This window comes from Mugil cephalus, chromosome 4 (assembly GCF_022458985.1).
Source record: "Mugil cephalus isolate CIBA_MC_2020 chromosome 4, CIBA_Mcephalus_1.1, whole genome shotgun sequence".
Taxonomy (NCBI): domain Eukaryota; kingdom Metazoa; phylum Chordata; class Actinopteri; order Mugiliformes; family Mugilidae; genus Mugil; species Mugil cephalus.
Window position 1 is genome coordinate 15,036,361 of NC_061773.1, and position 23,105 is coordinate 15,059,465.

The following is a 23,105-nucleotide window of genomic DNA, read 5'->3' on the forward strand; positions in this document are numbered from 1 at the left end:
GCCGTAATGCGCCATAACACTTCCTGGCTTTGACAACACATCAACTTTGACAGCTACACTGCTACTACTCTCGATGACATTTTGCAGCTGTTTCACGCCTCTGTCCAGTCGACCAAGGACGGAGGAGAAAACAGCGTTGCCAGGTTTACGAGTCTGAGAGCCGCCATTAATCGCCACTTACGAGGCGTAAACATCACTGGCAACGGCTGCCGATGGGAGATGTTAAATAGTCCGCTCAGCCGCTTCTTGTGAAAAACGTATGATTTAAACGGTAAAAAACAACATTAAGGTATTAATAATTAACCTAATATATTTATTTCGTAAGTGACCATGGTGTTAGCGGGATAATGCCCTTCGAGGTGTCCATTATCAGAAATGAATGGACGACGCGGAGGCGTGAACCGCCTAACGCGCAGCGGAGGACGATTGCTTCCGCGAAGATAATGGACACCTCGTCGGGCATTGTCCCTTACTCATACAATTTTCATTAATACACAGGACGAGATGTTATAATCCCAAATGCCCTTATCTAAGGCAAAACTCCTTTACAAGCCAGGTCCAACTGGACAACCAACCAGCAGACCAGTGGTCAGCTACTAACTAACCTGGCCAGCAGCGGTAGGTAGCAATAGTAAGTGCTGTTTCTCTTTTTTGCCACGTTGCTGTTAATTCAAAGTTGATCTTTCACCTTCTCTGTTGGTGTCAAATCATTGGATTTTCAAAAAAAGAGTGGTTATTTGATTTTCATTTTAAAATTCGAAATTTCTTGAAATTCAATTCAAATTGAATTTCAAGAAATTCTTTTTTCTTTATCAGGGTCGAGAATGGATAAACTTGAAAAGCCGCTCAATTTTAATTTTCTTTTTCTAAAAACAAAAAATCGCTAGAAGACAGAAATATATTTTTTAATGTCCTATTCTGAACAGAAAATACAATGATCAAAACATATACGTACGGATGAAGAACACCAAGGTCTTTGAAATGACAAATTATCAAATTATTATCTTCCTTAATCTTCTCATGAAGCACACTGTCACTAATATCAAATTTAACTATTAATCATTTCAGCTAACAGGCAATCCTACCCAAGTCACAAGTCTCATTTTTTGTCGGTTAAACCACACTAAAAAATATAGTTGGCATCAAATGTGTTCACTTTTTGCATTTTTTGACATTTTTGAAATAATCCATTAGATAACGTGAAACATCAAGGAAAGATGCTGCTTCAGTTTATTATTCAACTAAATTACACCCATTCCATACTGGGACCAACACAAAATGGAAAAACAAAAAGTTCATTTGAATCAGCTCATCATATGATTCTCATCAATTGTATTTTTGCCAGAGAGGATATTTGTATTAAAATGCCCAAAGCAGAGCTGGAAAACACGATTTTTAAAATGTTTTTTTTTTTTTTTTTAATCAAATCTGAACAGCACAGTACACTTTTTATTTGCTGTGTCCAAGTGACCTCTGTAAAAAAACATTACAGTAAAACACCTTCTTCGCCAGCTGGTGTCTAGCTCATATCCATGCTCTCCATGGGTCCTACACCCCCCCCATCCCCTCCTTGGACGCTCTGGTAGATGGAGGCCATGTCAGCGTTGGATCTGATCTGGTTGGCGAAGTCGGCCATGCTGGGGCTCCTCTCCACCTCGGGCACCGCCAACAGGGCGGCAACAGCGCGCATGGCCGAGCGCCGCAGCTCTTCCTGCTTCTCGAACTCCTGCTTCACGGAGCCCGCCTTCACCTACAGGTGGTGATGAAGAGTTTGGAACACAACTGACTGTCATAATAAAATTATATATACTGTAGTCCCAACACAGAGATAGAAAGAAAAACCTGGAAATTTTAAACAATTCAAGAGTTTTAAGATGAAGAAAGAGGTGAATAAGAATCTGGTGTACAAATCATTATTTTCTTTCCCTCAGAAGCAAACAAAGGGAAATCCAGTTTTTCGATAAGTGATTATGGTGAAGAATTTTTGAAACAAGCTGTGGTTAGAGCAAAGTTACATCTGTGCTGGAAGTCACTCTGTAGCTGCCTTCTATTAAATTAAATTCTGTGTACTGTTTCTAGGAGCAAGCTTGTAAAACTTTCCTGTAATGTGGCTTCTCTGAACATCCTGCTCCTCAGCCTGAACGAATGTGGTTGTCAGTGTTGAGTCAGATGATGTTGTGTTTTCGTACCTTGGTTGTGCAGGTAGCTTTAAGCGGCTCCACCAGTCTGTCCAGCCTCTGGAGGACAGCAGCAGGACACAGAGAGGCCAGTCTGGCCAGCATCAGGAAGGTCAACATCTATAGCACACAAAGAAAACAAGAAACCTGAGACAAGAGTTGATTCATAAAACACCAACTATAGAAATTATTGTTGTAATATTTTCTGCTCACTCTTATATCATAGTGGTCTTTGAGTCCTTCCTCTACGTGATCCAGGAACTGCAGGACGTCCAGTCCCTCCAAACAGCTGTCCAGCAGCGTGTACATACACTCAAATGCTGCCTTACGCACATCCAAACCATCATCCACTGTGTGTTTGAAAGGCCCCATCTCCACCTGCAGGACACATACAGAAACGCTCATCAGACCATAAACAATCACCTGCAGCTTCTCAACCAGCGAACCCACCTCTCTGATGAGGTCCTTCCTGATCTGGGTCTCCTTGTAGAGGTGAGGCAGCACAGCTCCCAGGAGACCACGGATCAGAGATGGTTTGTTATGAGCTGCTGAGTTGAACATCACCAAGGCAACGCGGCGCACATTGATGTCCTTGTCCTGGAGAGTCTTCAGGAAGTCACCTGTCAAGCAGAGATGACATCACGTAGAGAAGACGTCAAAATGTAGAGGTTTACTGCCAGTTCAGAGAGGTGGACTAGTTTGGATTAGATTTTAAGTGTTTTTAACAAGGGTGGTCCGATCGACATCTTCAGATAAGATAAGACGAGATAAGATAAGATAGTACTTTATTGATCCCCATTGGGTATGGCAGGTTGAGGGATGGGATTTCAGCCAATAACAATGACAGTACAGAATGTAGTTCCAATAAGAAGTAAATAAAGGTTACTCAGTAATACTGAGCCTGGATAGGTAATAGAAATAGAAAGACACATAAAGACATAAAAGCAGAACAAATACAACTCTTCTTTACTGTGGAATAAAATAAATAATTTTTACAAATTAAAATCTAAGTTGTGCAGAAGTGAACAGAAAACAGAAAATTAAATCAAATAATACTGAAGCTATAAAAATAAGTTCCAGTAACTGATAGGATAAATTTAAACCAGTCTTCCTGTCGTGTCCAATCAGAGCTGCAGAACTGAAAAGTCTATCTCCACTTGGTGCTCAGACACAGACTCATGCTGCTTCTGATCAAAAACAACAACAACCTCTGATGGGTAGATGTTCATCTGAGATGATGCTTGGCTGCTGATGCCAGCTTACACATCATTCAAGGAGCCAATTGTTGGGGCTTGCACTTGGAAATGCAGCAGAAAACTCTGGCTTTGAACCTGCCCTCTGTGGTGACGGTTATTGCTTCGGTTTATCCACAGAACGCAACTTTTAACCAAAACGGGCACTCCTCAACTCCTTTGAAATTTAGTAGATCACACACACAGCTTCATTAGTGAGACATATCTTTTAGAATTGGGAACAGGTTCAGGTTAGTCCTATTTTTGGTTCTTACCTATACAGTCTTTCAGCAGTGAGTCTATGGGAGCAGGATGATCGACGATAGTGAACTTAATAGCTGTCACCACTGTGCTGCGAGCCAGAGGAGAACCTGTACGAGTGGCAGAAGAAGGATTTTGGAAAATTGTGAATAATTTCAAAATGCATAGAATGGTCCATCCTCACACATCGTACCAGCTTTAAGTTGCTGCTTAAGTCTGGGCAGAAGCTGTGCAGGGTTGACCAAGGTCAGTTTTCCCAAACATTCAGCCACTAGATTCCTGGTTCCCTCCTCCTGACATTCGCAGTTCTGAAACAGTAAGGCCCAGATAGACTCCACGTGGGGCGAGAGACTAGAGGCCGGACAGGCACTGAACAGGGAGAGAGAGAAGATAAACAACAAAAAGAAAAGGAAAGAAAAATGGGTTAAACTGCACCTGACAAAGGTTTAATTTACCAAATACATTTTTTTTTATTAGCATACATATTAAAATGCAGCTGAAATAAACTGAATCATATATTCACTAAATAAGATGTAGTTAATTCACTCATTTTGCTTCTTGATTCATCAATAAAACAACTCTTCTTCGCTCTTTCCTCTCTACACACCTGATGACTTCTTTTAGCGAGTGTAGGAGCAGGTACTGTCTCCGTGGCTGAGCTGAGATCTCTTTCAGTAGGAAGGGCAGGTAGTCGCTCAGGCTGCCCACCGCCATGCTGCCTAACGCACAGGAGGCTGCTGTCTTCACCTGAAACCACAACCGAGATACAAAACCAACTTCCTCACTTTCCGTCAAAATCATTTTGTTCTAAAACTCAAAAAGCAAGTATTATAAAAAATCAATCATCTGAATGAGTTTAAGTTTAGATTACTTACCTCAAATCAACATGAATCAACATGAAATTATCAGATTTTCTCTTATAAAACAACAGATGAGACGAAATTTAACAGCGTCTTACCTCCTCACTGGTGGAGGAGAAGGCCTCCAAGATGACTCCCTGCACCTCTTTGCTTCCTCCCAGACTGCCGCTCCTCCCCACCTCCCCCAGACACAACAGAGCCAGGACACGAGCCGACTCTGAAGACCCGGGATTCTTTACCTGAGGACAGGAGAGGAGAGGAGATGAGAGGAGAGAGGCAGAAATAAACTGTTCTTGCAAATAAAGTAGTGTTCAGACCTGGTTATGTGATAGCAGTAGTATTATTAAATATAGTTGAGTTATCAAATGTCAAGTGGAAGAGGAGTTTAACTCATTCATTATTATAAATGATCACCTGAAAAGTAAAATGATGTTTGTTTGTTTGCCATGAAAAACCTTTAAAAACAATCTGCCCTTGTAGCTGTGAACTAACTAAAGAATAAATCAATCTAAACAAGACTTAACTACTGAAATAATTTAATATGAGTACACTGTGTGTAGTTCTGCCATGAAAAAAGTATTGTCATGTGGTTATTTGTTAATGTGGTGACAGCTCAGCTGTTTGAGTATAGATACTTTCAGGATTCAGTTATAATCTGAGCTTTTGCAGATCAAAAAATAGAGGACATGTGCTTCGCAGCTTGTTCCAAGATAAATCGCGTGTGTAATTCCCCGTGTTTATAGCACAGAGCAAACAGCTGTTCATGGGTCCTGATCCAGTGATACATAGAGATCTATCAGCAGCAGCTGTTATAATATTCTACTGAAATTTATTTTCATACAGAGTGTGAAGCTACGATGGGATCTGAAGAAAATGTCAGGTCATATCAGTCAACCAGTTCATGATAAATCCGACAGGATCCAAGTTGCTTCTTTAGTTTTAAAAGAATGGTGGAGTTGGGGTGTTAATAAGAACGTCTGTGGGTGTTGCCCATCAGAAACTCGCATGACTAGGGTTAAGTATTTAGTTGGAGAATAATGCATTGGAGAACACATTGAAATAATAATGAATGAATGGCCCATCAGTGGAATAGTCTGGTTTTTATACCGCGCTTTTCTATCTATTAGTACCCAAAGGACTTTACAGTGACAGACATATCTCATATCTACCCATTCGCTCACACAAGCACACATCAGAGCTGTGCACGTGGGACAACGGGGGGTTCAGTGTCATGCTCAAGGACACTTTGGTATGTGGCATGTCCCCAGTAATCAGCCCACTAAGGACAAACCGCTCTATCTACTGAGCCACATCCACCGTATATGGGTTCACATTTTCACATGCTCTGCCCCTACACACCTCCTGTATGAGGCTGGCCACGGTGCCCGGTGTCTCTTTGGGAGAAGCGGATGACAGAGCAGCCACACAGCGAGCGACAGAGTGGTAGGACTGTCTATGGACGATGCTGCTGTCTGCAGACGGCCCAGAGCTGTGAAACGGCTCTGTGAGCGACTTCAGCAACTGACTGGAGAGGAGAGGAGGATATTACATCATGTTACATTAAAGAAATGCAGTTAAAGACAGGGCTTGAAAATGTGTTCATCACTTTTGAGGAAATCACATCAAAATATGTAATGAAAAAGAGCAAAATAAATCTGTAAAATGATCTTCTTCCTGACAACAGTAAGATGGATTTCACAATCACTCATAGATAAATTTGAATCTGTTTAATCGTCTTGATCATTCAAGTTTTTGGTTTTTCAGATAGACCTGGTTCACTGCCTTGTAGACACTGAAATCACACTTTTGTTTGCACACAACACATTTATGGTATCATAAATCTACTACTGTGTTTTAAACTGTTCTCACCAGCTTTACGTCACTGAAAACGTTCTGTGAATTATTTCTTGAACAGGTCGGCTTCACCGTCACCATATAAGGCCAAGAATGTTTGGTTTAAATATATGATAAGCTCAGGTTGTGTCATCAAGCTGGTTGGATTTGGTTTAGTTCCCCATAAGTCATGATAAAACAGTCTGAGTCAGGGTTATTTTCTGAGACTTGACAAAGCTTTTCCAGAACCACAGCAGACATTACACGGTTCTGCCAGACTGAGTATTACTCCTTGCGATTAGCGCTACTTATCTGTGGAGTTCCCCTGAGTTCTGACTCAGAACAACGTCCACACTCAGACGTGACTTAATCTCAATTTGAGGGGATCTCTGCTTAAGTTTGTGTACAGTGTGTACTGTATAATTGCACTTGTAATACGATATAATGGCTTTAATCGCCTCAAGGAATTTTAACAGTGTGGGTTTTGGAAGGTTTTCAAGTCACTTGTTAAGATAACAGCTGTTTACAAGCCTGAGGGAAACACAGAATTTTTGCACTCCTGTTTTTTTTAATGTTGGTTCTTTACGACGTCGATTGAAAACTACTTGATTAATATCAGCAATTAAAAGAAAATGGGTCAACAAACGCGTCACAAACAAGTCACTAGCAATCATCCTCATCCCTAAACAGCTTTCCCACCACAAATCTGTGCACCGCTTCACTTTTATATTGTAGTGGGGACACAAACTCACCATGACACTCCATCCTACCTGTAGCCCAGGTTACTGGTTTTGGACATCATCAGAGCCTGCAGGAAGTCCACTATGGCTGCCAGCACACCGCCCTGCAGCAGTGGGGAATGGACTAGCCTGAAGACGCCTGGTAGAACAGAGGAGCTGATCTTAGCCAGAGACGAGGGGCAGGCTTTGGCCATGCAGGTCAGCAAGGCCACGGACACCTAAACACAGATGTACAGTCCACCAGAACAGGCATTAAGTAACGATTTCTACATTCACCACTTAGGTTATGAGGAAAAACATAACATCCTATATAATGCCTTCTTTTAGAGGGGTTTGTTTCTATTTTCCTCATAAAAGATAACAATCCTGCTAAAGACCAAATACTTTTGGTTATCAGGTGAATAATTAACCAAACACCAGTTACACTGAAATTAACCAGTAATCAATTTCAACTGGTTTCTGGGATAAAGTTGTTTTTAACATGAAATACTAGTTACATGAAGATACATTCATCACATTTTAATTATTCTGTGCTCTGGATATCTTATTTTATATATCATTTTCTTATAGATTAGCAGATTTTGCCATTTAATAGGTTGTTTAACAGGTTGTTGTGGACCTCAAATCTTTTTTCTTGTCATTGCCTGCTACCTGCATTATACACAGTGCGATTCAACTGCCTCTAACTTCGCCTGCAGGATACAGAGGTCTGGTCAGTTCACTTTTTTTCCAAACTCAGTCTTCTTTTACGCAAGCAAAAGTCATTCAAGTGACATCTATCAGACTTACACAGATCACACAGATCTAGCAGGAGACTATAATAACCTGTCATTGCATAAGCAGTACTATTCCTTTTATGCTTGTAGATTAAATTAAACTTTTAGTTTATTGAGCTACATATGAATCTACACAGCTTCTCACTCCTTAAAGACATTCCAGGAAGGAAGACAGCACAAAAACATAATTCCTGGAAGTGTTACATTAAAAAAAAGAAAAGAAAAAAAGAAAAATTAATCACAGGACCTGGCCTCTTGTGCCTGAACTGTTTGTTCACTATTTTCACCACATTTTCTACATGGCTACTGTGTTTGGATAAGCCCTGAAGTGTATTTTCCTGACCTGTTTAGTGTTAGGATAGAATGAACTATTTGGCATAAACTTTGTATATTTGAAAAACAATTGAGGCAAGATCAACATTTTTGACCCCATAGATATTTCATCACTAGTCAGTCAAGGTTTATAGTTTTTACTCCCTGTTAAAACACAATTCTTTTTATCTGTTTATTTATCTGCCCTGTTTATCTGTTTATTCTGCAAAAATCACCATAGTCGTACAATATCTTCTACAAGACATTGAGACAACTGTCTGACATATGAGAAGTTCATCAGGAACGTGACTAATGACTGTCTGCGAGTACCTGGGACACATGCATGTCGCTCTCATCCACCAGGGCCGGAAGTTCACTCAGGACGGGCTCCAGGGCTGCAGGTTTGATGCTGGCGGCGTGATGTGTGACGAGTGAGGTGAGGCATGCCAGTGTTGCGAGCTTCAGAGCCCGTTGGTTCTTCCGTAAGAAAGACCCCAACACAGACAAAGCTTCGGGCAGGATGGGTGACAGGTCAACCTGGAGAAGGAAGTCAACTTTCAAAACAAAAGTAAAATAAATGAATGTGTTCTTTCCAGAAATAAAGTGTCATAATGAACCTTTAATGGAGAAGCACAGACGAGGGTAATCGTCCTGACCGCTGTCAGTCTTGTTATCTCATTTTTTAATCTCTCCAGAAAGATCGTCAAGACTCCCTGCAGCTCTGCCGCCAGGTGGTCGCCAAGGTGACACAACATGTGACCCATACAGGAAATAGCCCGCTCTTTCACTTCCTGGTCGATGTCTGTAGCTTTGAGTCTTTTCATGGTTACTGAAAACACCTTGAGGGAAAAAATGATCGGGTGATTTAACACGTCTCAGCACAAAGAGCTGCTAGTCCAAGTAAAATGAGTTAAAGAAAAAAAAAATGAGCAGAGACTATGAAAAAAATGGAAATAAAAGAACAAGAATCCTTTAATGTTTCTATTTACATTAAAAATTGAGAACAAACTTTAGAAAATCTTGCTTGGTAATTAATTAAATAAAGTTTGACATAAGTAATACCAGGCATAGAGGCGGCTTGTTGATATTTTTTAGTCCTTTAGAAAATCCTATGTGAATTTTGACAGGGTAACAAATAAGCTTAATTATGAATGTGTTATGAAGAAATAAGGCAAATTGTAGAAGTAGAACAAATGCACCAGCAAACTTTTATCGTTCAACATTATTTCATATTAGTGCTTCTCATCCACACTCAAACATTAGTACACACTGTACGATACACTATGTTATGTTATATCAATAAACAGACAGAAAAATGTAGAGCACAATTCAATACAACACATATCCCACAAATCAGAGGAGGAACCCTCTCTAAGTCTCATCGTACCTCCTTGATGAACGGTTTGGGGTTGAATCCTCCAGCTGAGGCGGTCGCTCCCTGTGGCCTCATCACTTTGACCAGCTGCTGGGTGACCATCAGAGCCTCCGAGGTGATCTTATAGAAAGTGTCTTCAACACACGCCACCACCGGAGGCACCAGCACCTGCAGGGAACACAGCAGGAAGTCTTCACTGCATCAGCGAAAGCTGTTTGACTCACAGTTCAAATATATCTCTCAGGGCAAATCATGTGAAGTATCAGAGATACAGAGAGTAGGTGAGACTTCTGACAATGTTCTCAGTCTCTTTCTGACAAAACGTTGCTACTTGATCATTTAAATTACCCCTGTGATGAATGTCCACATGTAAAAGCAGGATTGGGATTGATCACATGTGTGCAACAGTTGTTTTTGTTTACTTCACTGAGCAGAATGATGTGTGTTCAGACGTGGATGCTGTTCTGCTGAAAGTTTATCGTTAGAAATATACTGAGAAGGATTTCCAGCAATGTTCCAGACTGGATTTGGAACCATATAGAAAATAAAATCAACTTGACCTTCAAAGGGAGATATTGTGCCCCCTTGTACAATGGTAGGGATGACAATGCATGTACATAATATATCATAATGTTCCTATTGGTCCTATTTTTATTTTTGTTTACATACTTTAAATCTGTATTTGTTTGTCATATGTGTGTATTGAAAGTTTTTTATCTTAATTAAACTATTATTGAACTGAATTTCCCCATATAGGGATCACTCTCATCTTAACTTAGCACTGGAAGGCAAAGCTTTAAAATGAGTCTGAGGAACCTGCATGTGTGGCTGAAAGGCTTTAGGAGGGTGGGAGAGGAGGAGGACGTGGAAGAAGGATAGAGCATCGATCCTCATGGTGGAGGAGGTGGACTTGTCTGTCAGGGAGAAGACGATGCCTGGAGGAGGGAGGGGTGAGAAAGAGGAAAAGAAAGGACGGATGGAGGAGGTGGGGAAAGAATATTTTCAGCTGAGAGGAACAGACAAATGGACGTTGGGAAGTTTTTAATGTGAGGGGTTGTCTATCTTTGTGAGGACAAATTTTGGACCAAGGAATTACGGACATTGTTATGAGATAAAATGCCCAAAAAAATCATTTATAAAATTAATATTTATGTTAAAGGTTGCTTCTATCTATCTAATTTTATAGACTTGGTTTTAGAGTAAAGGCTACAATTAGGCTATGGTTATGGTCAGGGTTGTTGGCTGAGATAGTTAGGATAGAGTAAGGGGCTAGGGAAGGCATTATGTCAATGGCAGGTCCTCACAAAGATAGAAAGAGAAGCCTGTATGTGTGTGTGTACCAGGTATTAGTGCAGGTATATGCTCTTCCAGAGCTCCAGGTACAGTGTGAGCCAGCTCAGTGAGGAGACAGAAGCAGCCCTGTCGAGATTTAATGCTCTTCTCCTTCAGTTGTCTGTGGAGAGCCTTCACGATCACCGGCACCTGGACACACGGACACCAGTACATTTTCAAGATTTACCATGAAAATAATGTTTCCCAACTCGCTGGAGAGACACACCATGCCACACCTTTGCTTCAGGCTTATTTTTAAGGAAACCTTACTCAGTGCTTTCAAATTATTCATATTCATAACCTGTTTCTTCAGTAAAGCAACTGCCGGCTCGTCCTCCCTGCTCGTCCCCGGGTCGGATGTGGTTGTGATGAGGCTGTGGTGACCCGATCCCACCCTAGTTTGTCTCAGCAGCGTTGAAAAAGCCGTGAATACGTCCGCCCTCACGTTCTCCTCACGCTCCTTGAACCGGGCGAGCAGCGCGGGGCAGATTGAGGAGTAGAAGGAAAGGAGGAGGTCACGTCGAGAGCTGATAAGCGCCTCCAAACACTTGATGGACGAGCGCCGCACCTTCCAGCTCATGTCGTCATCGTCGCTGTACTCTTCATCCGATTCTGGGTGGAGTTACAACATGAGATGAGAGAATATCACACTGGAAACATGCACAGCACAGACATTCGCACGGATGCAAACCTTCAAGTCCTTCCTCTATGTCCATGCTGTTCTCCTCCTCTTCCTCATTGTCGTCATAGTTGTAGTTAGGGTCGAACGTCATGAACTTAAGACAAAGCTGAGTCACTGTGGCTACGTGAGGTGACATCTCTTTTGGACACCTGTCAATCATAGGTCACGAGTGTTAAATGGGCAACAAACTGAGGACAGTGTGTGCGTGTGTACTGATATTACTCACGTAGCCCGGGCGTAAATCTGTTTACACACAGCCAGTGGTCATAATGTGAAACACTTTACTGTGAAATTCCCCGCCCACAATTTTGCTTTGCTCTGATCTCTGCACAATCCTGTTTCCTATTTTGAATGACAAATACAGTCTACTGCTCCCTACTGGTATGAAGAATTATTTCCTCTGGTACAGAACTTGTGTACCAGCTGGACATAGTCTTTGTGGTGTGTTCAAGAGCAACTTTCTGGTCCAGACACAGCTGATATGAGGAGACGTCACTTTCAGCCTTTGTGGCAGTATTCGGTAGTTGGTTTAGTGTGTGTTTAATTTACAGGAAAATAATGTATTCTGAATAGATGGAAATGGTGTGTGTGTGTGTACCTGCGTATAAAGGCTTCAAAGGCCTGAAAACAATATTCTCTGAGCTCGTCATCCTCCACACTAGTCAACTTCACCACCATGGGGATCAGCTTCTCTAAATGCTCACCTACAAAACACAAAACAACAACAAATTCAATTTAAGCTTTGGCGTAAATTGCACAAAATCTCACCAAAAAATAATACTCCCATAACAGCTCAGTGAGAATAACATCTGGCACGGAATCACCTGAATGCTAACATTATCATGCTAACATGACATTCACAGTGATAACACACTGATGTAAAAGTATAGAAGAGGATGACGGAAAATCAACATTTTTGCAGGAATTAGAGTATCAAAAGAATCCAAAACTTCTAAATGTGACAAAGACTACATTTTAGCTTGTGAATGACTTTTTTCCATTTAGCTTTGAACGCAGTGTACATTAGCTACAGATCTCACCGACTCGATGGCCGCCCTGGCGACTAATGGTTGCCAAGCACTGGATGTACGTCCTTGTCATTGATGTGGGCGGGCCCTTGGCCAGCTCCGTCAACAGGTGTTCGGTCAGCTGGGAGAAGAGGGCGGGGCTACAGCAGGGCACCAGGTGACCGAGAGCCAAGATGGAGCGCTTCCTGACCGCCATTCTGGGGCTAGTTAGCTGGCAGAGAATACGAATGAAGAATGACTGAATTCATATATAAATTAATGAATAGATGAGTGACAGTGATGCTGGCTGAGTGTTTGGTACCTGGGGCAGGAGGCTGGAGAGTAGAGAGCTGTGAAAACCGATCAGTGTGCCACTTAGCCTGCAGGAGAAACGCAAACACAACAATCACAGAAAACGTCACCATCTTATCTAAGCACAGCTAATCATCAGTAAGAAGGACCCAAACTCAAACTTAAGGTATGTGAACACAACAGCCAAGACCCAACAGTTTGGGTCTGACCTATAATTACCTTCCCAACATGTCTGACAGGATGTCCAAGGCCTCTAACTGAACTGACACGTCTTCTTGTTTCCCCATAGCACCGATCAGCTGGGAGGTGATCTTCTTACACACACTGGCTGTCAGAGTTAGCCCTGCCAACACATGGAAATACAAGAACCACCAACTTATCAAACAAGCAACTTTAAAGTTGCTCTCACTGCTCTTTGTTGTTCTGAGTTTGGAGTAGACAGTAGATTTGGATAGTTAATAGAAAATAGTGTGTACACATTTACAATGCATAATAGTAGAACAACAATAGACCTGCTTTTATGTGGAATAAAACACTATATTAAAAAACAGAACAGAAGATGAGAACACAATACATGATATGAGTGAAAGTAAATAAAACCTGCCGTTGAAAGCCGATTATCAGGTCCTCGTAAGGTCATAAGAAGACGTCTGATGAGACGACAGTGAGTCCTTACCTGATGAAGACAGCGGGAGCTCAGCAATCACAGTCTTCAGTCCCATACTGGAAATGTCTCTCAGCTGCTCCTTGTCCGACGTCATGTTTGAGCACAGCGTGTCCACCATCGTCTCCACCTGAGGCTCTTTCACTTTACTAACCAGAGGGGCCAGGCTGAAAATCAAACAATCAAACCCTAAGTAAAACTCAGCCAAACATTTTCCTTATTGATTGTTTAATTTATTAAACATTTAATTTATTTTCATTTAAGACAAAGCTTCCTACTTTTCCAACGCATTTGTGAGAAATCGAAACCAGTAACGTTTTGTCATTTTTATTTTGAAAAACAAGGAGCTATTTCATGAATAATTGACCACAGTCAGAGATACAGAGATACAGTACATACACATAAATATTTATCTCTGTGGTAGATGTGCATGAAACCCATCAGGAACATCCAAACTGTGAGTATAAGTTGTAAGTTTACCATTTGACAGCCAGGTTCTGCACCTCTCCATTCTTGTCCTCCAGTAGTTTGAGCAGCATGGTCACCACTTTCCTCTCACTGTCCTCGTCCAGCTTGATACTGTCCTTCTGCAGCTCCAGCATTAGGTCATTCGTGGCCATGAACCTAGAAGCACAAATACAAATGAGGATTCAGGGATAGGCTGACTTTGCACAAACAGGGTAATAATGCATTTTATAAATCGTCAGTTATTTAAAATCGACCCCAGCAGACGGTTTGTGATGTAGTTTCTCACTGAAAACACACGAGGCAGAGAACAAACAGAAAAAAAGACAGAAACAGAACTCGGTCATGATCACATTTGATGTTTTTGTAAGTCAAACATGGATCAGCCATAATATTATGACCGAAGTGAATAACACATGATCTGGTTATCATGGCTCCTGTCAGTGAGTCGGATACATCAGGCAGCAAATTGAACATTTGAGTAAGAACACACAGTGGATTGTTTTGTTTGGGCCTGTGTAGCTGCAGACCAGTCAGTGTATCCATGCTGACCCCTGCTAACCCATCAAAGCTCCTACAATAGACATGTTGCAACCACAATTGGACCAGTGAGACGTGGAAGAAGAAGGTCTCTGATCTGGTGGAGCAGGTAAACTTTACATCTGAAAGTAACAGTGGTTTAATGGTGGTTTTAATGTGGTGAATTGAACGTGTTTGTGGTATAAACTGCTTGTCACAGATGACCTCATTCTCTGTGGGAAACCAAAGCCCTTTTTTTCACTGTTTTACAGAATCACTGGGAAAAATAATCAATGATAATTTAAATCAAATTCACGTAATACATACTTCACACTTGCTCTTAACAAAATATACACACATTTTAACATCATAAATTAATAGAGCTACAGCAAACCGTCTTTTGATAATCACTGACATGTCATTTTGTTTCACAACTTTTTAAACTGAGGACAGATGTTTTGCTTTGCTTCATGTGACATGTAAATAAAACACAGTCATGTTGGACTCGAGGGAACGTTTTCACAGTTTTCAAGCATTTTACAGACAAAACCTATACAATATTATTCTATTCATTAACACTGAATGTAACTGCATATTTACAAAACTGATTATTGGAGCTACAGTATTTGTACAATTTTTGTATTACTTTATTTTTTTAGATTATTATTTGTTGTTTTAAACGTTTCAAATTGAGGATATTGTGTGTGTTTTTTTCTTCATGTCCTGATTACTAACTCAATATATTGGTGTTGTCTGCTGTTTTTATCTGTGGGGAACCAACATGACAAATATTTTTTTTTTTACTTTTTCTTTCAGGGAGAAAACTATGAACCAAAAATTAATGTAATGGCTGTTGTTTGACCCGCAGGTAATAGCAGACTTCCAATGTGTTTAAAATTAACTTTAAATAGTAAATAAAGATTCCTGTTGTTTAAAATGGCCCAGTCACTGCTACTGTTATCTCTGGTTCTGGACTGGTTCTTACCTGAAGTCTTTGTCAGTTGATGTCATTTTCTCCAACAAGTTGGAGATGTGGTAGGACACACTCGACATTTTGGTTCTTTAACAGGTAAATAAAGTTAACTTTACTGTAAATGCAGGACACGGGAGCAACAGATTTAACCCGACAACATGGCGAGGCAACGGGCGGAGAGGAGAGCGGACTGTCCTGTCAGGGAACCTGACACTCGGTGTGTCCAGATAAAAATAGACCAGAGGAGAACGAGTTTTAGGTTAATGGCGCCGCTGTGTGGAAACGCGTAGTCTAACACTAGAGTCTTAGTCAGAAATCTGTAATTAATCTGACATTAAAGCGTTTTTTTTTATCTTTCATTTTACCGTGTCAATGTAGCTACATTAGCCGTTAGCTCTACGTTAAAAAGGATGTAACGGTTTGAATTAACGGTCTTGAAAAAAAAAAAACTTTATTGAACAAACTTTCTTTTTTCCTAATGTGAAGCTTTATCTGTACCTTGGTGCTGTACCCAACAGACATTAATAGTAATAATAACAATAATAGCAGTTTTGGAAAAAATATTGAGAAAAACAAAAAATATATATTATTTTCACAAAAGAATACACTAAGAAATGGCGCCTTTGTAAATCAATAACGTTATAAATATTGTTTTTTGTGTGTATCTGAAAATTCTCCGATTAAATAAAAAAAATACATTTGGAAAGTACAACTAAAACATGACCAAAGTTTGGTTAAAAATATATATTTTAAAATGTACTTTCCCTCACTCAAGATACAACATACATGATTACCTACGAGTTTTACTCTGATGAATATATTCTGTAAACTTTATTAAGTATGTGTAATTAATTAAAGTATTTCTCTTAGATTAAAATATGCATGGCATTGTTTGGTTATTTTATTATTCAACCAAACGTGCTTAATCAAACGGGAAGACGCTCATTTAAGAATATGGAGGAACCTTTGTCGGTGCTTTATTGTTTCCGCCGGTAGGAAATGAGGGGGGACTCCGTGGGAAGCGGCTCCTGAAGTTGTTGCCACGTCGGAATAGTTGTTGAATGTGGCTAATTCATTCTGAAGATAACACGGAATACATTTCAGGAGGGCATCTGGTTTAACAGCAGTCATGGTGAGTCCGACCACTTTTAATTTGAACTGTAGTCGACGCTGCTCTCTGTAGTTTATTTTAGTTTTTAGCGTGTCCCGTTAGCTGCTGACGTCCCCCTGTAACTAGCTCGTTAGCAGATTGGCTAACGTCAGGAGGTTGATGGCTTAAACTGGGTGAATCTGTGTGCAAGTGTAACGATTATTTGTTTGTTTGTGTATTTCAGGTTTCTGTTATTAACACTGTGGACACCTCCCACGAGGACATGATCGTAAGTTTTCCATTTGTACCTCTATTCCCTAACTAAAGCTAACGGATGCTAACGTTAGCATCCGGTAATAAGGCTTAAATTATTTTAAATAAACTGTATTATCACACATTTTTACTACTTCTTACAAGCCAGTATGAATAATATATGTCTGTATTTCATTTTCTTGTGTTTCTACGTGTTTGCCAGTCAGTTTTCCGCATTTAAGGTGTAATTACCTTTAGACACAAGCTAGCTGGTAGCTAACGCTGGATGTCACGTCAGAGCTGATAACTGGTCGATAGGTTTAATCTCTCCACTGCTCTGAAAGCTGTGTATTGTTCTGTGGTTCTGCAATGCACGGTTTGCTACTGTCATTTCTCTGTAATTGTGATTTAGTTGGATTAAACTAGTTATGTTAATAGGAAACTGTTGTAGATTTATGATCATAGCTGTTTAAAAAAAATAGCAATGAATTCAATTCAAAATGGACAACCTTTGTTCCTTCTTAAGATCTTAATAATAATAATACTTGTGCAAGACCCTAAACTCAGATGCTGTGCAAACAGAGCCTAGTCAATGCGTTTGTGGAGGAACACAAATACACACAAGCATAGCATAATTTGTGAGGACAGGTTGTTCTATCTACAGCAGTTGCTCAAGAAGGAGTAAATGCACTTTGGTTTCAAATGCCAAAGGGACCCCAAATTAGTGTATTATGTTAACAACAACAATAAAATTGAAAACCAATCATTTGAGCTGAGCAGGCAATACTGATCCTGATTTCAGCTTCCAGCATTGATGTGAATTTGTGCTAGGTCCTTTGAGTACTACTAAGAGATAAAAGTATTACATATGTGTAGGACTCGTTACAAAGCAGGTGAGCTGATCAGTAATCATGGTCTCCTCTGTGCAACTAACATTTAACATAATGACAGGTTTTAAAATGATACTAAGCCACTTCCAGCATAAATCTTCTGGTTTTTAAATGAGATGTTTGGCGAGATGAGTCATTGAAATCAACAACAGACTTACATGTCTTCTGGACAGAAATGCAAAATTAAACCTCCCCATTGCTGACTTGTTTCAATTGTAACAGCACGATGCCCAGATGGACTACTACGGGACTCGACTGGCCACCTGTTCCTCTGATCGCACCGTCAAGATCTTTGACGTCAGGAACGGAGGGCAGATTCTGGTGGCAGACCTAAGAGGGTAAGAGAACAAACCAGAGATCAGAAAAAAGGAACACACTACTCAGATGAATAGAAAACATCTTAAGTAAAGCTGAGTTTCCTTTGTTTTGTTTTTTGGATAAACCATGATCAAAACAGACATACACTAGAAGTCATTTTATTTATATATTTGAGTGTTGGTAAATTCTGTTCCTAGGTAGTAGCACAATTAAAAATATATTTATATATCTGTGTTGTATAGCCATGAGGGCCCTGTGTGGCAGGTAGCGTGGGCTCACCCAATGTTTGGCAACATCCTGGCTTCGTGTTCCTATGACCGCAAGGTCATCATCTGGAAGGAGGAAAACGGAGCCTGGGACAAGATGTACGAGTACACCGGGCACGAGTCGTCAGGTTAGTAGCTCACTGTGCAATTATCTGATGTCTCCGTGGCTCTCTAGAGCAGGGATATCCAACTCATTCTAGTTCGGGGCCACATAGAGCCCAGTTTGGTCTCAAGTGAGCTGCACCAGTAACACAATAGCATAATGACGAGTTATTATTAATAAGTTATTACAATTTTCCGCTTGTTATTTTGCAAAGAAGTACATCATAAAATGTTTACATTTAATGAACTATTTTCTCACAAAACATTTTACAATAGCCTGAAACGTCTTGAGAAAAATAAGTTCAGTGTTGTGTCTACAATCTGACTAAAACAGTGTGAGCCCTAGTAGACAGACATTTAGGAATAGTTAACTTTTATTAAAAATTGCAGTTAAAGTCTTTTATCTAATTTTCACACTTTGCAAATTCACCCTATTGGCCGGATTGGACCTTCGAGTGGGCCAGTGTTGGTCCTTTTAGTCCTAGACCAATGATGTTTCACAGTGATGTTTCACATCATTGCTGTAGAGGAAAGTTCCATTGATGGTAGGGGTATATCAATACATGCTGCTCTTTCTCCTAAAGTCAGCATTAAACTGAGTGTGCGCTACTTTAGAAAAATAGTTTTGAACTAATAATGAATTACCTTTTCTTTTACACTGTTGTTCTTATCCCGACTGCCCTGTGTTTACAGTGAACTCTGTCTGCTGGGGTCCATATGACTTTGGTCTAATTCTGGCCTGTGGCAGCTCGGACGGAGCAATTTCCCTCCTCACATTTACTGGAGATCAGCAGTGGGATGTCAAGAAAATCAGCAATGCACACACTGTGAGTTTGATCCTCAGATCTCTTCAGTCTTAATCATGTCTTAAATGTCTGCAACACTCAATCACTGAGGAGTCAGTTAACTGGATGTGATACAGTGAGCTGTCATTTTGCTGCAGATTGGATGTAACGCGGTGAGTTGGGCTCCTGCTGTAGTTCCAGGAAGCCTGATTGATCAGCCGTCGGGACAGAAACCAAACTACGTCAAACGCTTCGTCTCCGGAGGCTGTGACAACCTGGTCAAACTCTGGAAGTGAGTTTAGTTTGACGAGGACTTCTATTGCTCTTTTTCAGTGTAATGTTTAGTGACTAAAGTTGAGTAAAAATGACATGGTTTGAAAAGCAGAGTGTGACTGAGACACAAAGGAAGACCGAAGAAGTTCAAGATGTTTACCAGCAGTTAAAATTCATCCAGGCTGTTGTACCAAAGACCACAAAATCTTCCAGTAATTAGCAGCTGACACATTGAGTTTCAACCTTGTTGTCACCTTGTTTTTAGAAACGCCAGATGTATAATAAAGCAAACTTAACCAGGTCCCCCAGCCCTTCAGAAAATACTGCCCACGAGCAACAACATTGAACCACCTCAGTTAAACTGAGCTTTGACTCAGACCCTGTTCAGACGTTTTAGGATTAAGACCAGCTTTAAGTACCCATGTTCACACCTAGTATTAAAACGTGTCCCAAGTTAGTACTTGACGTCTGATCTCAGTTTCTCTGTAATAAACAGCGTCATCTTGTGGCCAGTAGAATATTATAACAGCTGATGTTTCTAGTAGATCTCTACCTATTGAGAGATCAGAACCATGCACAGCTGTTTGCTGCGCCTTATGATTTGAGGAGATGATACTTATTTTGGAACAAGTTGTAAAGTTTCTCACTGAATGCAAATATGTTAAGTTTTTCTTTATTTATTGATCTCTGCCTTGATCTTAGTTATTTTAGTTGCTCAGCTTAGAATTGAACCCCGGAAGCTTCTGTCTTCAGAGTGAAGTCACTGCTGAGCTGTTTGAAGCAGAGAAAGAAAAGTCTCTCGTAATAAATGTAAATAAAGATGCTGGTCCCAGGTGTCTTCAAACCTCTATCTGAAGCTAGACACTATTGATTGAATTGGTCGTGACCAGATGTTAATGCAAGGTCATTAACATGTGGTCAGAAACCAACCTGAAGTTCTCAGCTGGTGCCTTGTGGCGCTGCTCTCTCTAATTGTCCCTTCCCTCCTGCAGGGAGGAAGACGGTCAGTGGAAGGAGGACCAGAAGCTGGAGGCTCACAGCGACTGGGTGAGAGACGTCGGCTGGGCTCCTTCCATTGGTCTTCCTACCAGCACCATTGCCAGCTGCTCTCAGGTAAGACTTAACAGAGCAATCACCTATATGCTCAACTGGCAAAACATTAGGTACACCAGTGAATTCCTTTTAAAATCACGTTGAAACAGGATCAAAAAGGTGGTGAATTAGATGATCAATTTTTAGGATGGAGTTTGTAATGCTGTTAAACTGGATTCAATTAAACACTAAAGTGATTTAGCTTAGCCCACTGACTAACATGTAAAAATAATATGTACATGTGTCAGTTCAATACTACAAACCACAAACCAACCTCCACAGTGAAATGTTATTCAAAGCTAATGCTCCTTCATGGAGAGCAGATTTACAGCAGGACTGTTGCATTAGAAAGTTTTCACTTGCAAGTGAGTGTATATGACATAAAAGGGACGACACTCAACCAGCAGTGTCCTAAAAGACTGTAAACAACGTCAGCAATCTCCTGTTAACCATTGACTGTATGGTGTTAACCCAAATACAGGTTCATGAAATTACTCACCAATAACACTAGATGGAGCCAGAGGCAGCGCTCACTTTCATCATCATGATTGGAGTAGCCAGACTTAAGCCTGTGTTTTTCGTTACATGCAACCTGCATTAAGATTTGGAGCATAAAGGTAACCTTGTGTTTTCCTTGCACCCTCCTCCAGGACGGTCGCGTGTTCATCTGGACGTGTGATGACCCTGCAGGAAACACCTGGACGGCCAAACTGCTCCACAAGTTCAACGACGTGGTTTGGCACGTCAGCTGGTCTATCACTGGGAATATACTGGCTGTTTCTGGAGGAGACAACAAGGTAGAAAATTTAAAATCACTCAGCCACTTTCCACCCGAGGTATTAATTAATATATATATGTAATTTGATTTAAATATTAAACAGTGACTAGTGCGTTTACTTGGAGTCGTTAACAGCGATTCTGATCAGAGATTAACTTTGTACATGGACGCTAAATAAAATGACTGGATCAGATATGTGTTTGCTTAAAAAAAGAAGATCAGGGAGAAGGAAGATAAGTAGAATAAGTTAGAGGAGGAGAAGAAGAAAGGAGAAACAAGAAGGGGAAGGAATGGCAGGAGACATAAAGATGGGAAGAAAGGAGGAGTAGGAGAAATGGAAAAGGGGGAGGATGATGAAAAAGAGTGAGGCAAAGAGAATGGGTCAATGGAGGAGGAGGAGGAACAGAACAAGGTGGAACAGAAGGAGAAGGTTTTGCTCCCTCATTGTTACTGTCCCTCCTTAGAAACTCACCACGTGGAACAAGCGTTCTCAGAAGATTTATTACAGTGGTTGGTAAAAGATTTACAGCATTACTACATCTCACCAAGGTTTATTTCTGACACTCTGCAGGTGACGCTGTGGAAGGAGTCGATGGACGGTCAGTGGGCGTGTATCAGTGACGTCAGTAAAGGCCAGGGCGCCGTCTCCACCATCACAGACACGCAGCAGAACGAGCAGTGACGCACACGGCACACTGACCCTCGACCCCACCTCGATTAATTAATGCAGCATGCTGGACATTTGGACAACAGGACACCGTCCACAGTGATGGAAGGTGGTCTGTACTCAGGCCTGTAACACACCAGGATTAATATTTCTAAATTTCATCCGAGGGCAGAGAAACTTTCCCAGTTCAAAGACGGAGGTTCAGCTTTTGCTTGTTTTTTCTCTTTTTTGTTGTTGATTGAAAAAACACGACTGATAATTAGTGTTATCAGAAGCACTCCACCATTACTGTCTTAGTTTCCTCCCAGTTCACAATATTGATGAATGCTGCTCCAGGTGAATCTGCTACGCTCACATGCCAAAACATTAAGTACACTAGTGAATCCATTTTACTGTAACAGCCCTGCACTAAATCTTAGCTTCATGACTTTTCTAATGTTCAGTTCAGGCTGAAACAGTGTCAAAATATTAGGAACATGTCAATTCAGCAGTTAAAAAAACATGCTGAATCAACAGCTCTCTCATTTATTTTAAACTAACACTGAACATCATAAACTTCGGGACTGTTGAATGCATTCACTAGTGTACCTGAAACATTCCTCCTCCACCTGGACGACCACAATGATCTCCTAAAGCCCTTCAACTTTAAACTTGTGTTTGATTAAAACTTGTGTTTTAATCAGCGAATTTCTTCACATCGGCCTATTAATGAACCGTCACGGTCCCAGACCGAAAAAATGACGGCCCGGCTTTAAATTTAAACTTAATAAATGGTTTATTCAGTGAGCTATTGACAAGTACACTCAGATCCTCCCCTAAAGGTCCTATGGCAACCAGGCGTGAATAAGTCCTCTTGTTGTCTAGACAACCATACATGCAGATGATGATTTTAAGTTTTTGATGGTCTTTGTTTCCTCCCGATGCAAAATCAAAAACCATGGATGTGTTTTTCATATTTGATGTAATAAAATAATTAATGTTAAAACAGTTCTGTGTCGTTTTTATTAACTTTAATTTTTTTATTATTATTTTTTTAATTTCATGTTAACCATCCCGGAACTAATTAGGGGCT

At 40.6% G+C, this 23,105-nt stretch overlaps 2 protein-coding genes across 2 annotated transcripts; one reads left to right on the forward strand and one right to left on the reverse strand.

Annotated features, from left to right (window-relative positions):
- Positions 1-884: 884 nt before the first annotated feature.
- On the reverse strand, positions 885-15,912 carry cand2 (cullin-associated and neddylation-dissociated 2 (putative)). The gene is made up of 24 exons (XM_047584113.1): positions 15,533-15,912; positions 14,044-14,187; positions 13,576-13,730; positions 13,119-13,242; positions 12,910-12,967; positions 12,621-12,819; positions 12,179-12,284; positions 11,590-11,729; positions 11,200-11,510; positions 10,907-11,048; positions 10,383-10,501; positions 9,579-9,734; positions 8,809-9,030; positions 8,522-8,728; positions 7,134-7,321; positions 5,890-6,055; positions 4,629-4,769; positions 4,278-4,417; positions 3,864-4,039; positions 3,685-3,780; positions 2,628-2,797; positions 2,391-2,555; positions 2,190-2,297; positions 885-1,750 (listed from the first exon to the last, which is right to left on the reverse strand). Exons 1-24 carry the CDS (start codon positions 15,598-15,600, stop codon positions 1,520-1,522), a joined length of 3,732 nt encoding a protein of 1,243 aa, XP_047440069.1. The 5' UTR covers positions 15,601-15,912; the 3' UTR covers positions 885-1,519.
- Positions 15,913-16,512: 600 nt separating this feature from the next.
- On the forward strand, positions 16,513-23,020 carry sec13 (SEC13 homolog, nuclear pore and COPII coat complex component). Its single transcript, XM_047583818.1, has 9 exons — positions 16,513-16,652; positions 16,855-16,899; positions 17,975-18,090; positions 18,313-18,464; positions 19,132-19,265; positions 19,382-19,515; positions 20,489-20,609; positions 21,239-21,385; positions 21,938-23,020. The coding sequence occupies exons 1-9, from the start codon at positions 16,650-16,652 to the stop codon at positions 22,046-22,048; spliced, it is 963 nt and encodes a 320-aa protein (XP_047439774.1). The 5' UTR covers positions 16,513-16,649; the 3' UTR covers positions 22,049-23,020.
- The last annotated feature ends 85 nt before the right edge of the window (positions 23,021-23,105 follow it).

Bases quoted from the DNA above. Each gene is read 5' to 3' on its own strand.
- sec13 (XM_047583818.1), top strand. The intron at 16,900-17,974 runs GTAAGTTTTCCA...CAATTGTAACAG, and splicing joins CCTCCCACGAGGACATGATC to CACGATGCCCAGATGGACTA. The intron at 20,610-21,238 runs GTAAGACTTAAC...ACCCTCCTCCAG, and splicing joins CCATTGCCAGCTGCTCTCAG to GACGGTCGCGTGTTCATCTG.
- cand2 (XM_047584113.1), bottom strand. From the start codon at position 15,600: ATGTCGAGTGTGTCCTACCACATCTCCAACTTGTTGGAGAAAATGACA. The intron at 13,731-14,043 runs GTAAACTTACAA...TTTGATTTTCAG, and splicing joins CAGAACCTGGCTGTCAAATG to CCTGGCCCCTCTGGTTAGTA. The intron at 2,798-3,684 runs GTAAGAACCAAA...TCTGCTTGACAG, and splicing joins ACTGCTGAAAGACTGTATAG to GTGACTTCCTGAAGACTCTC.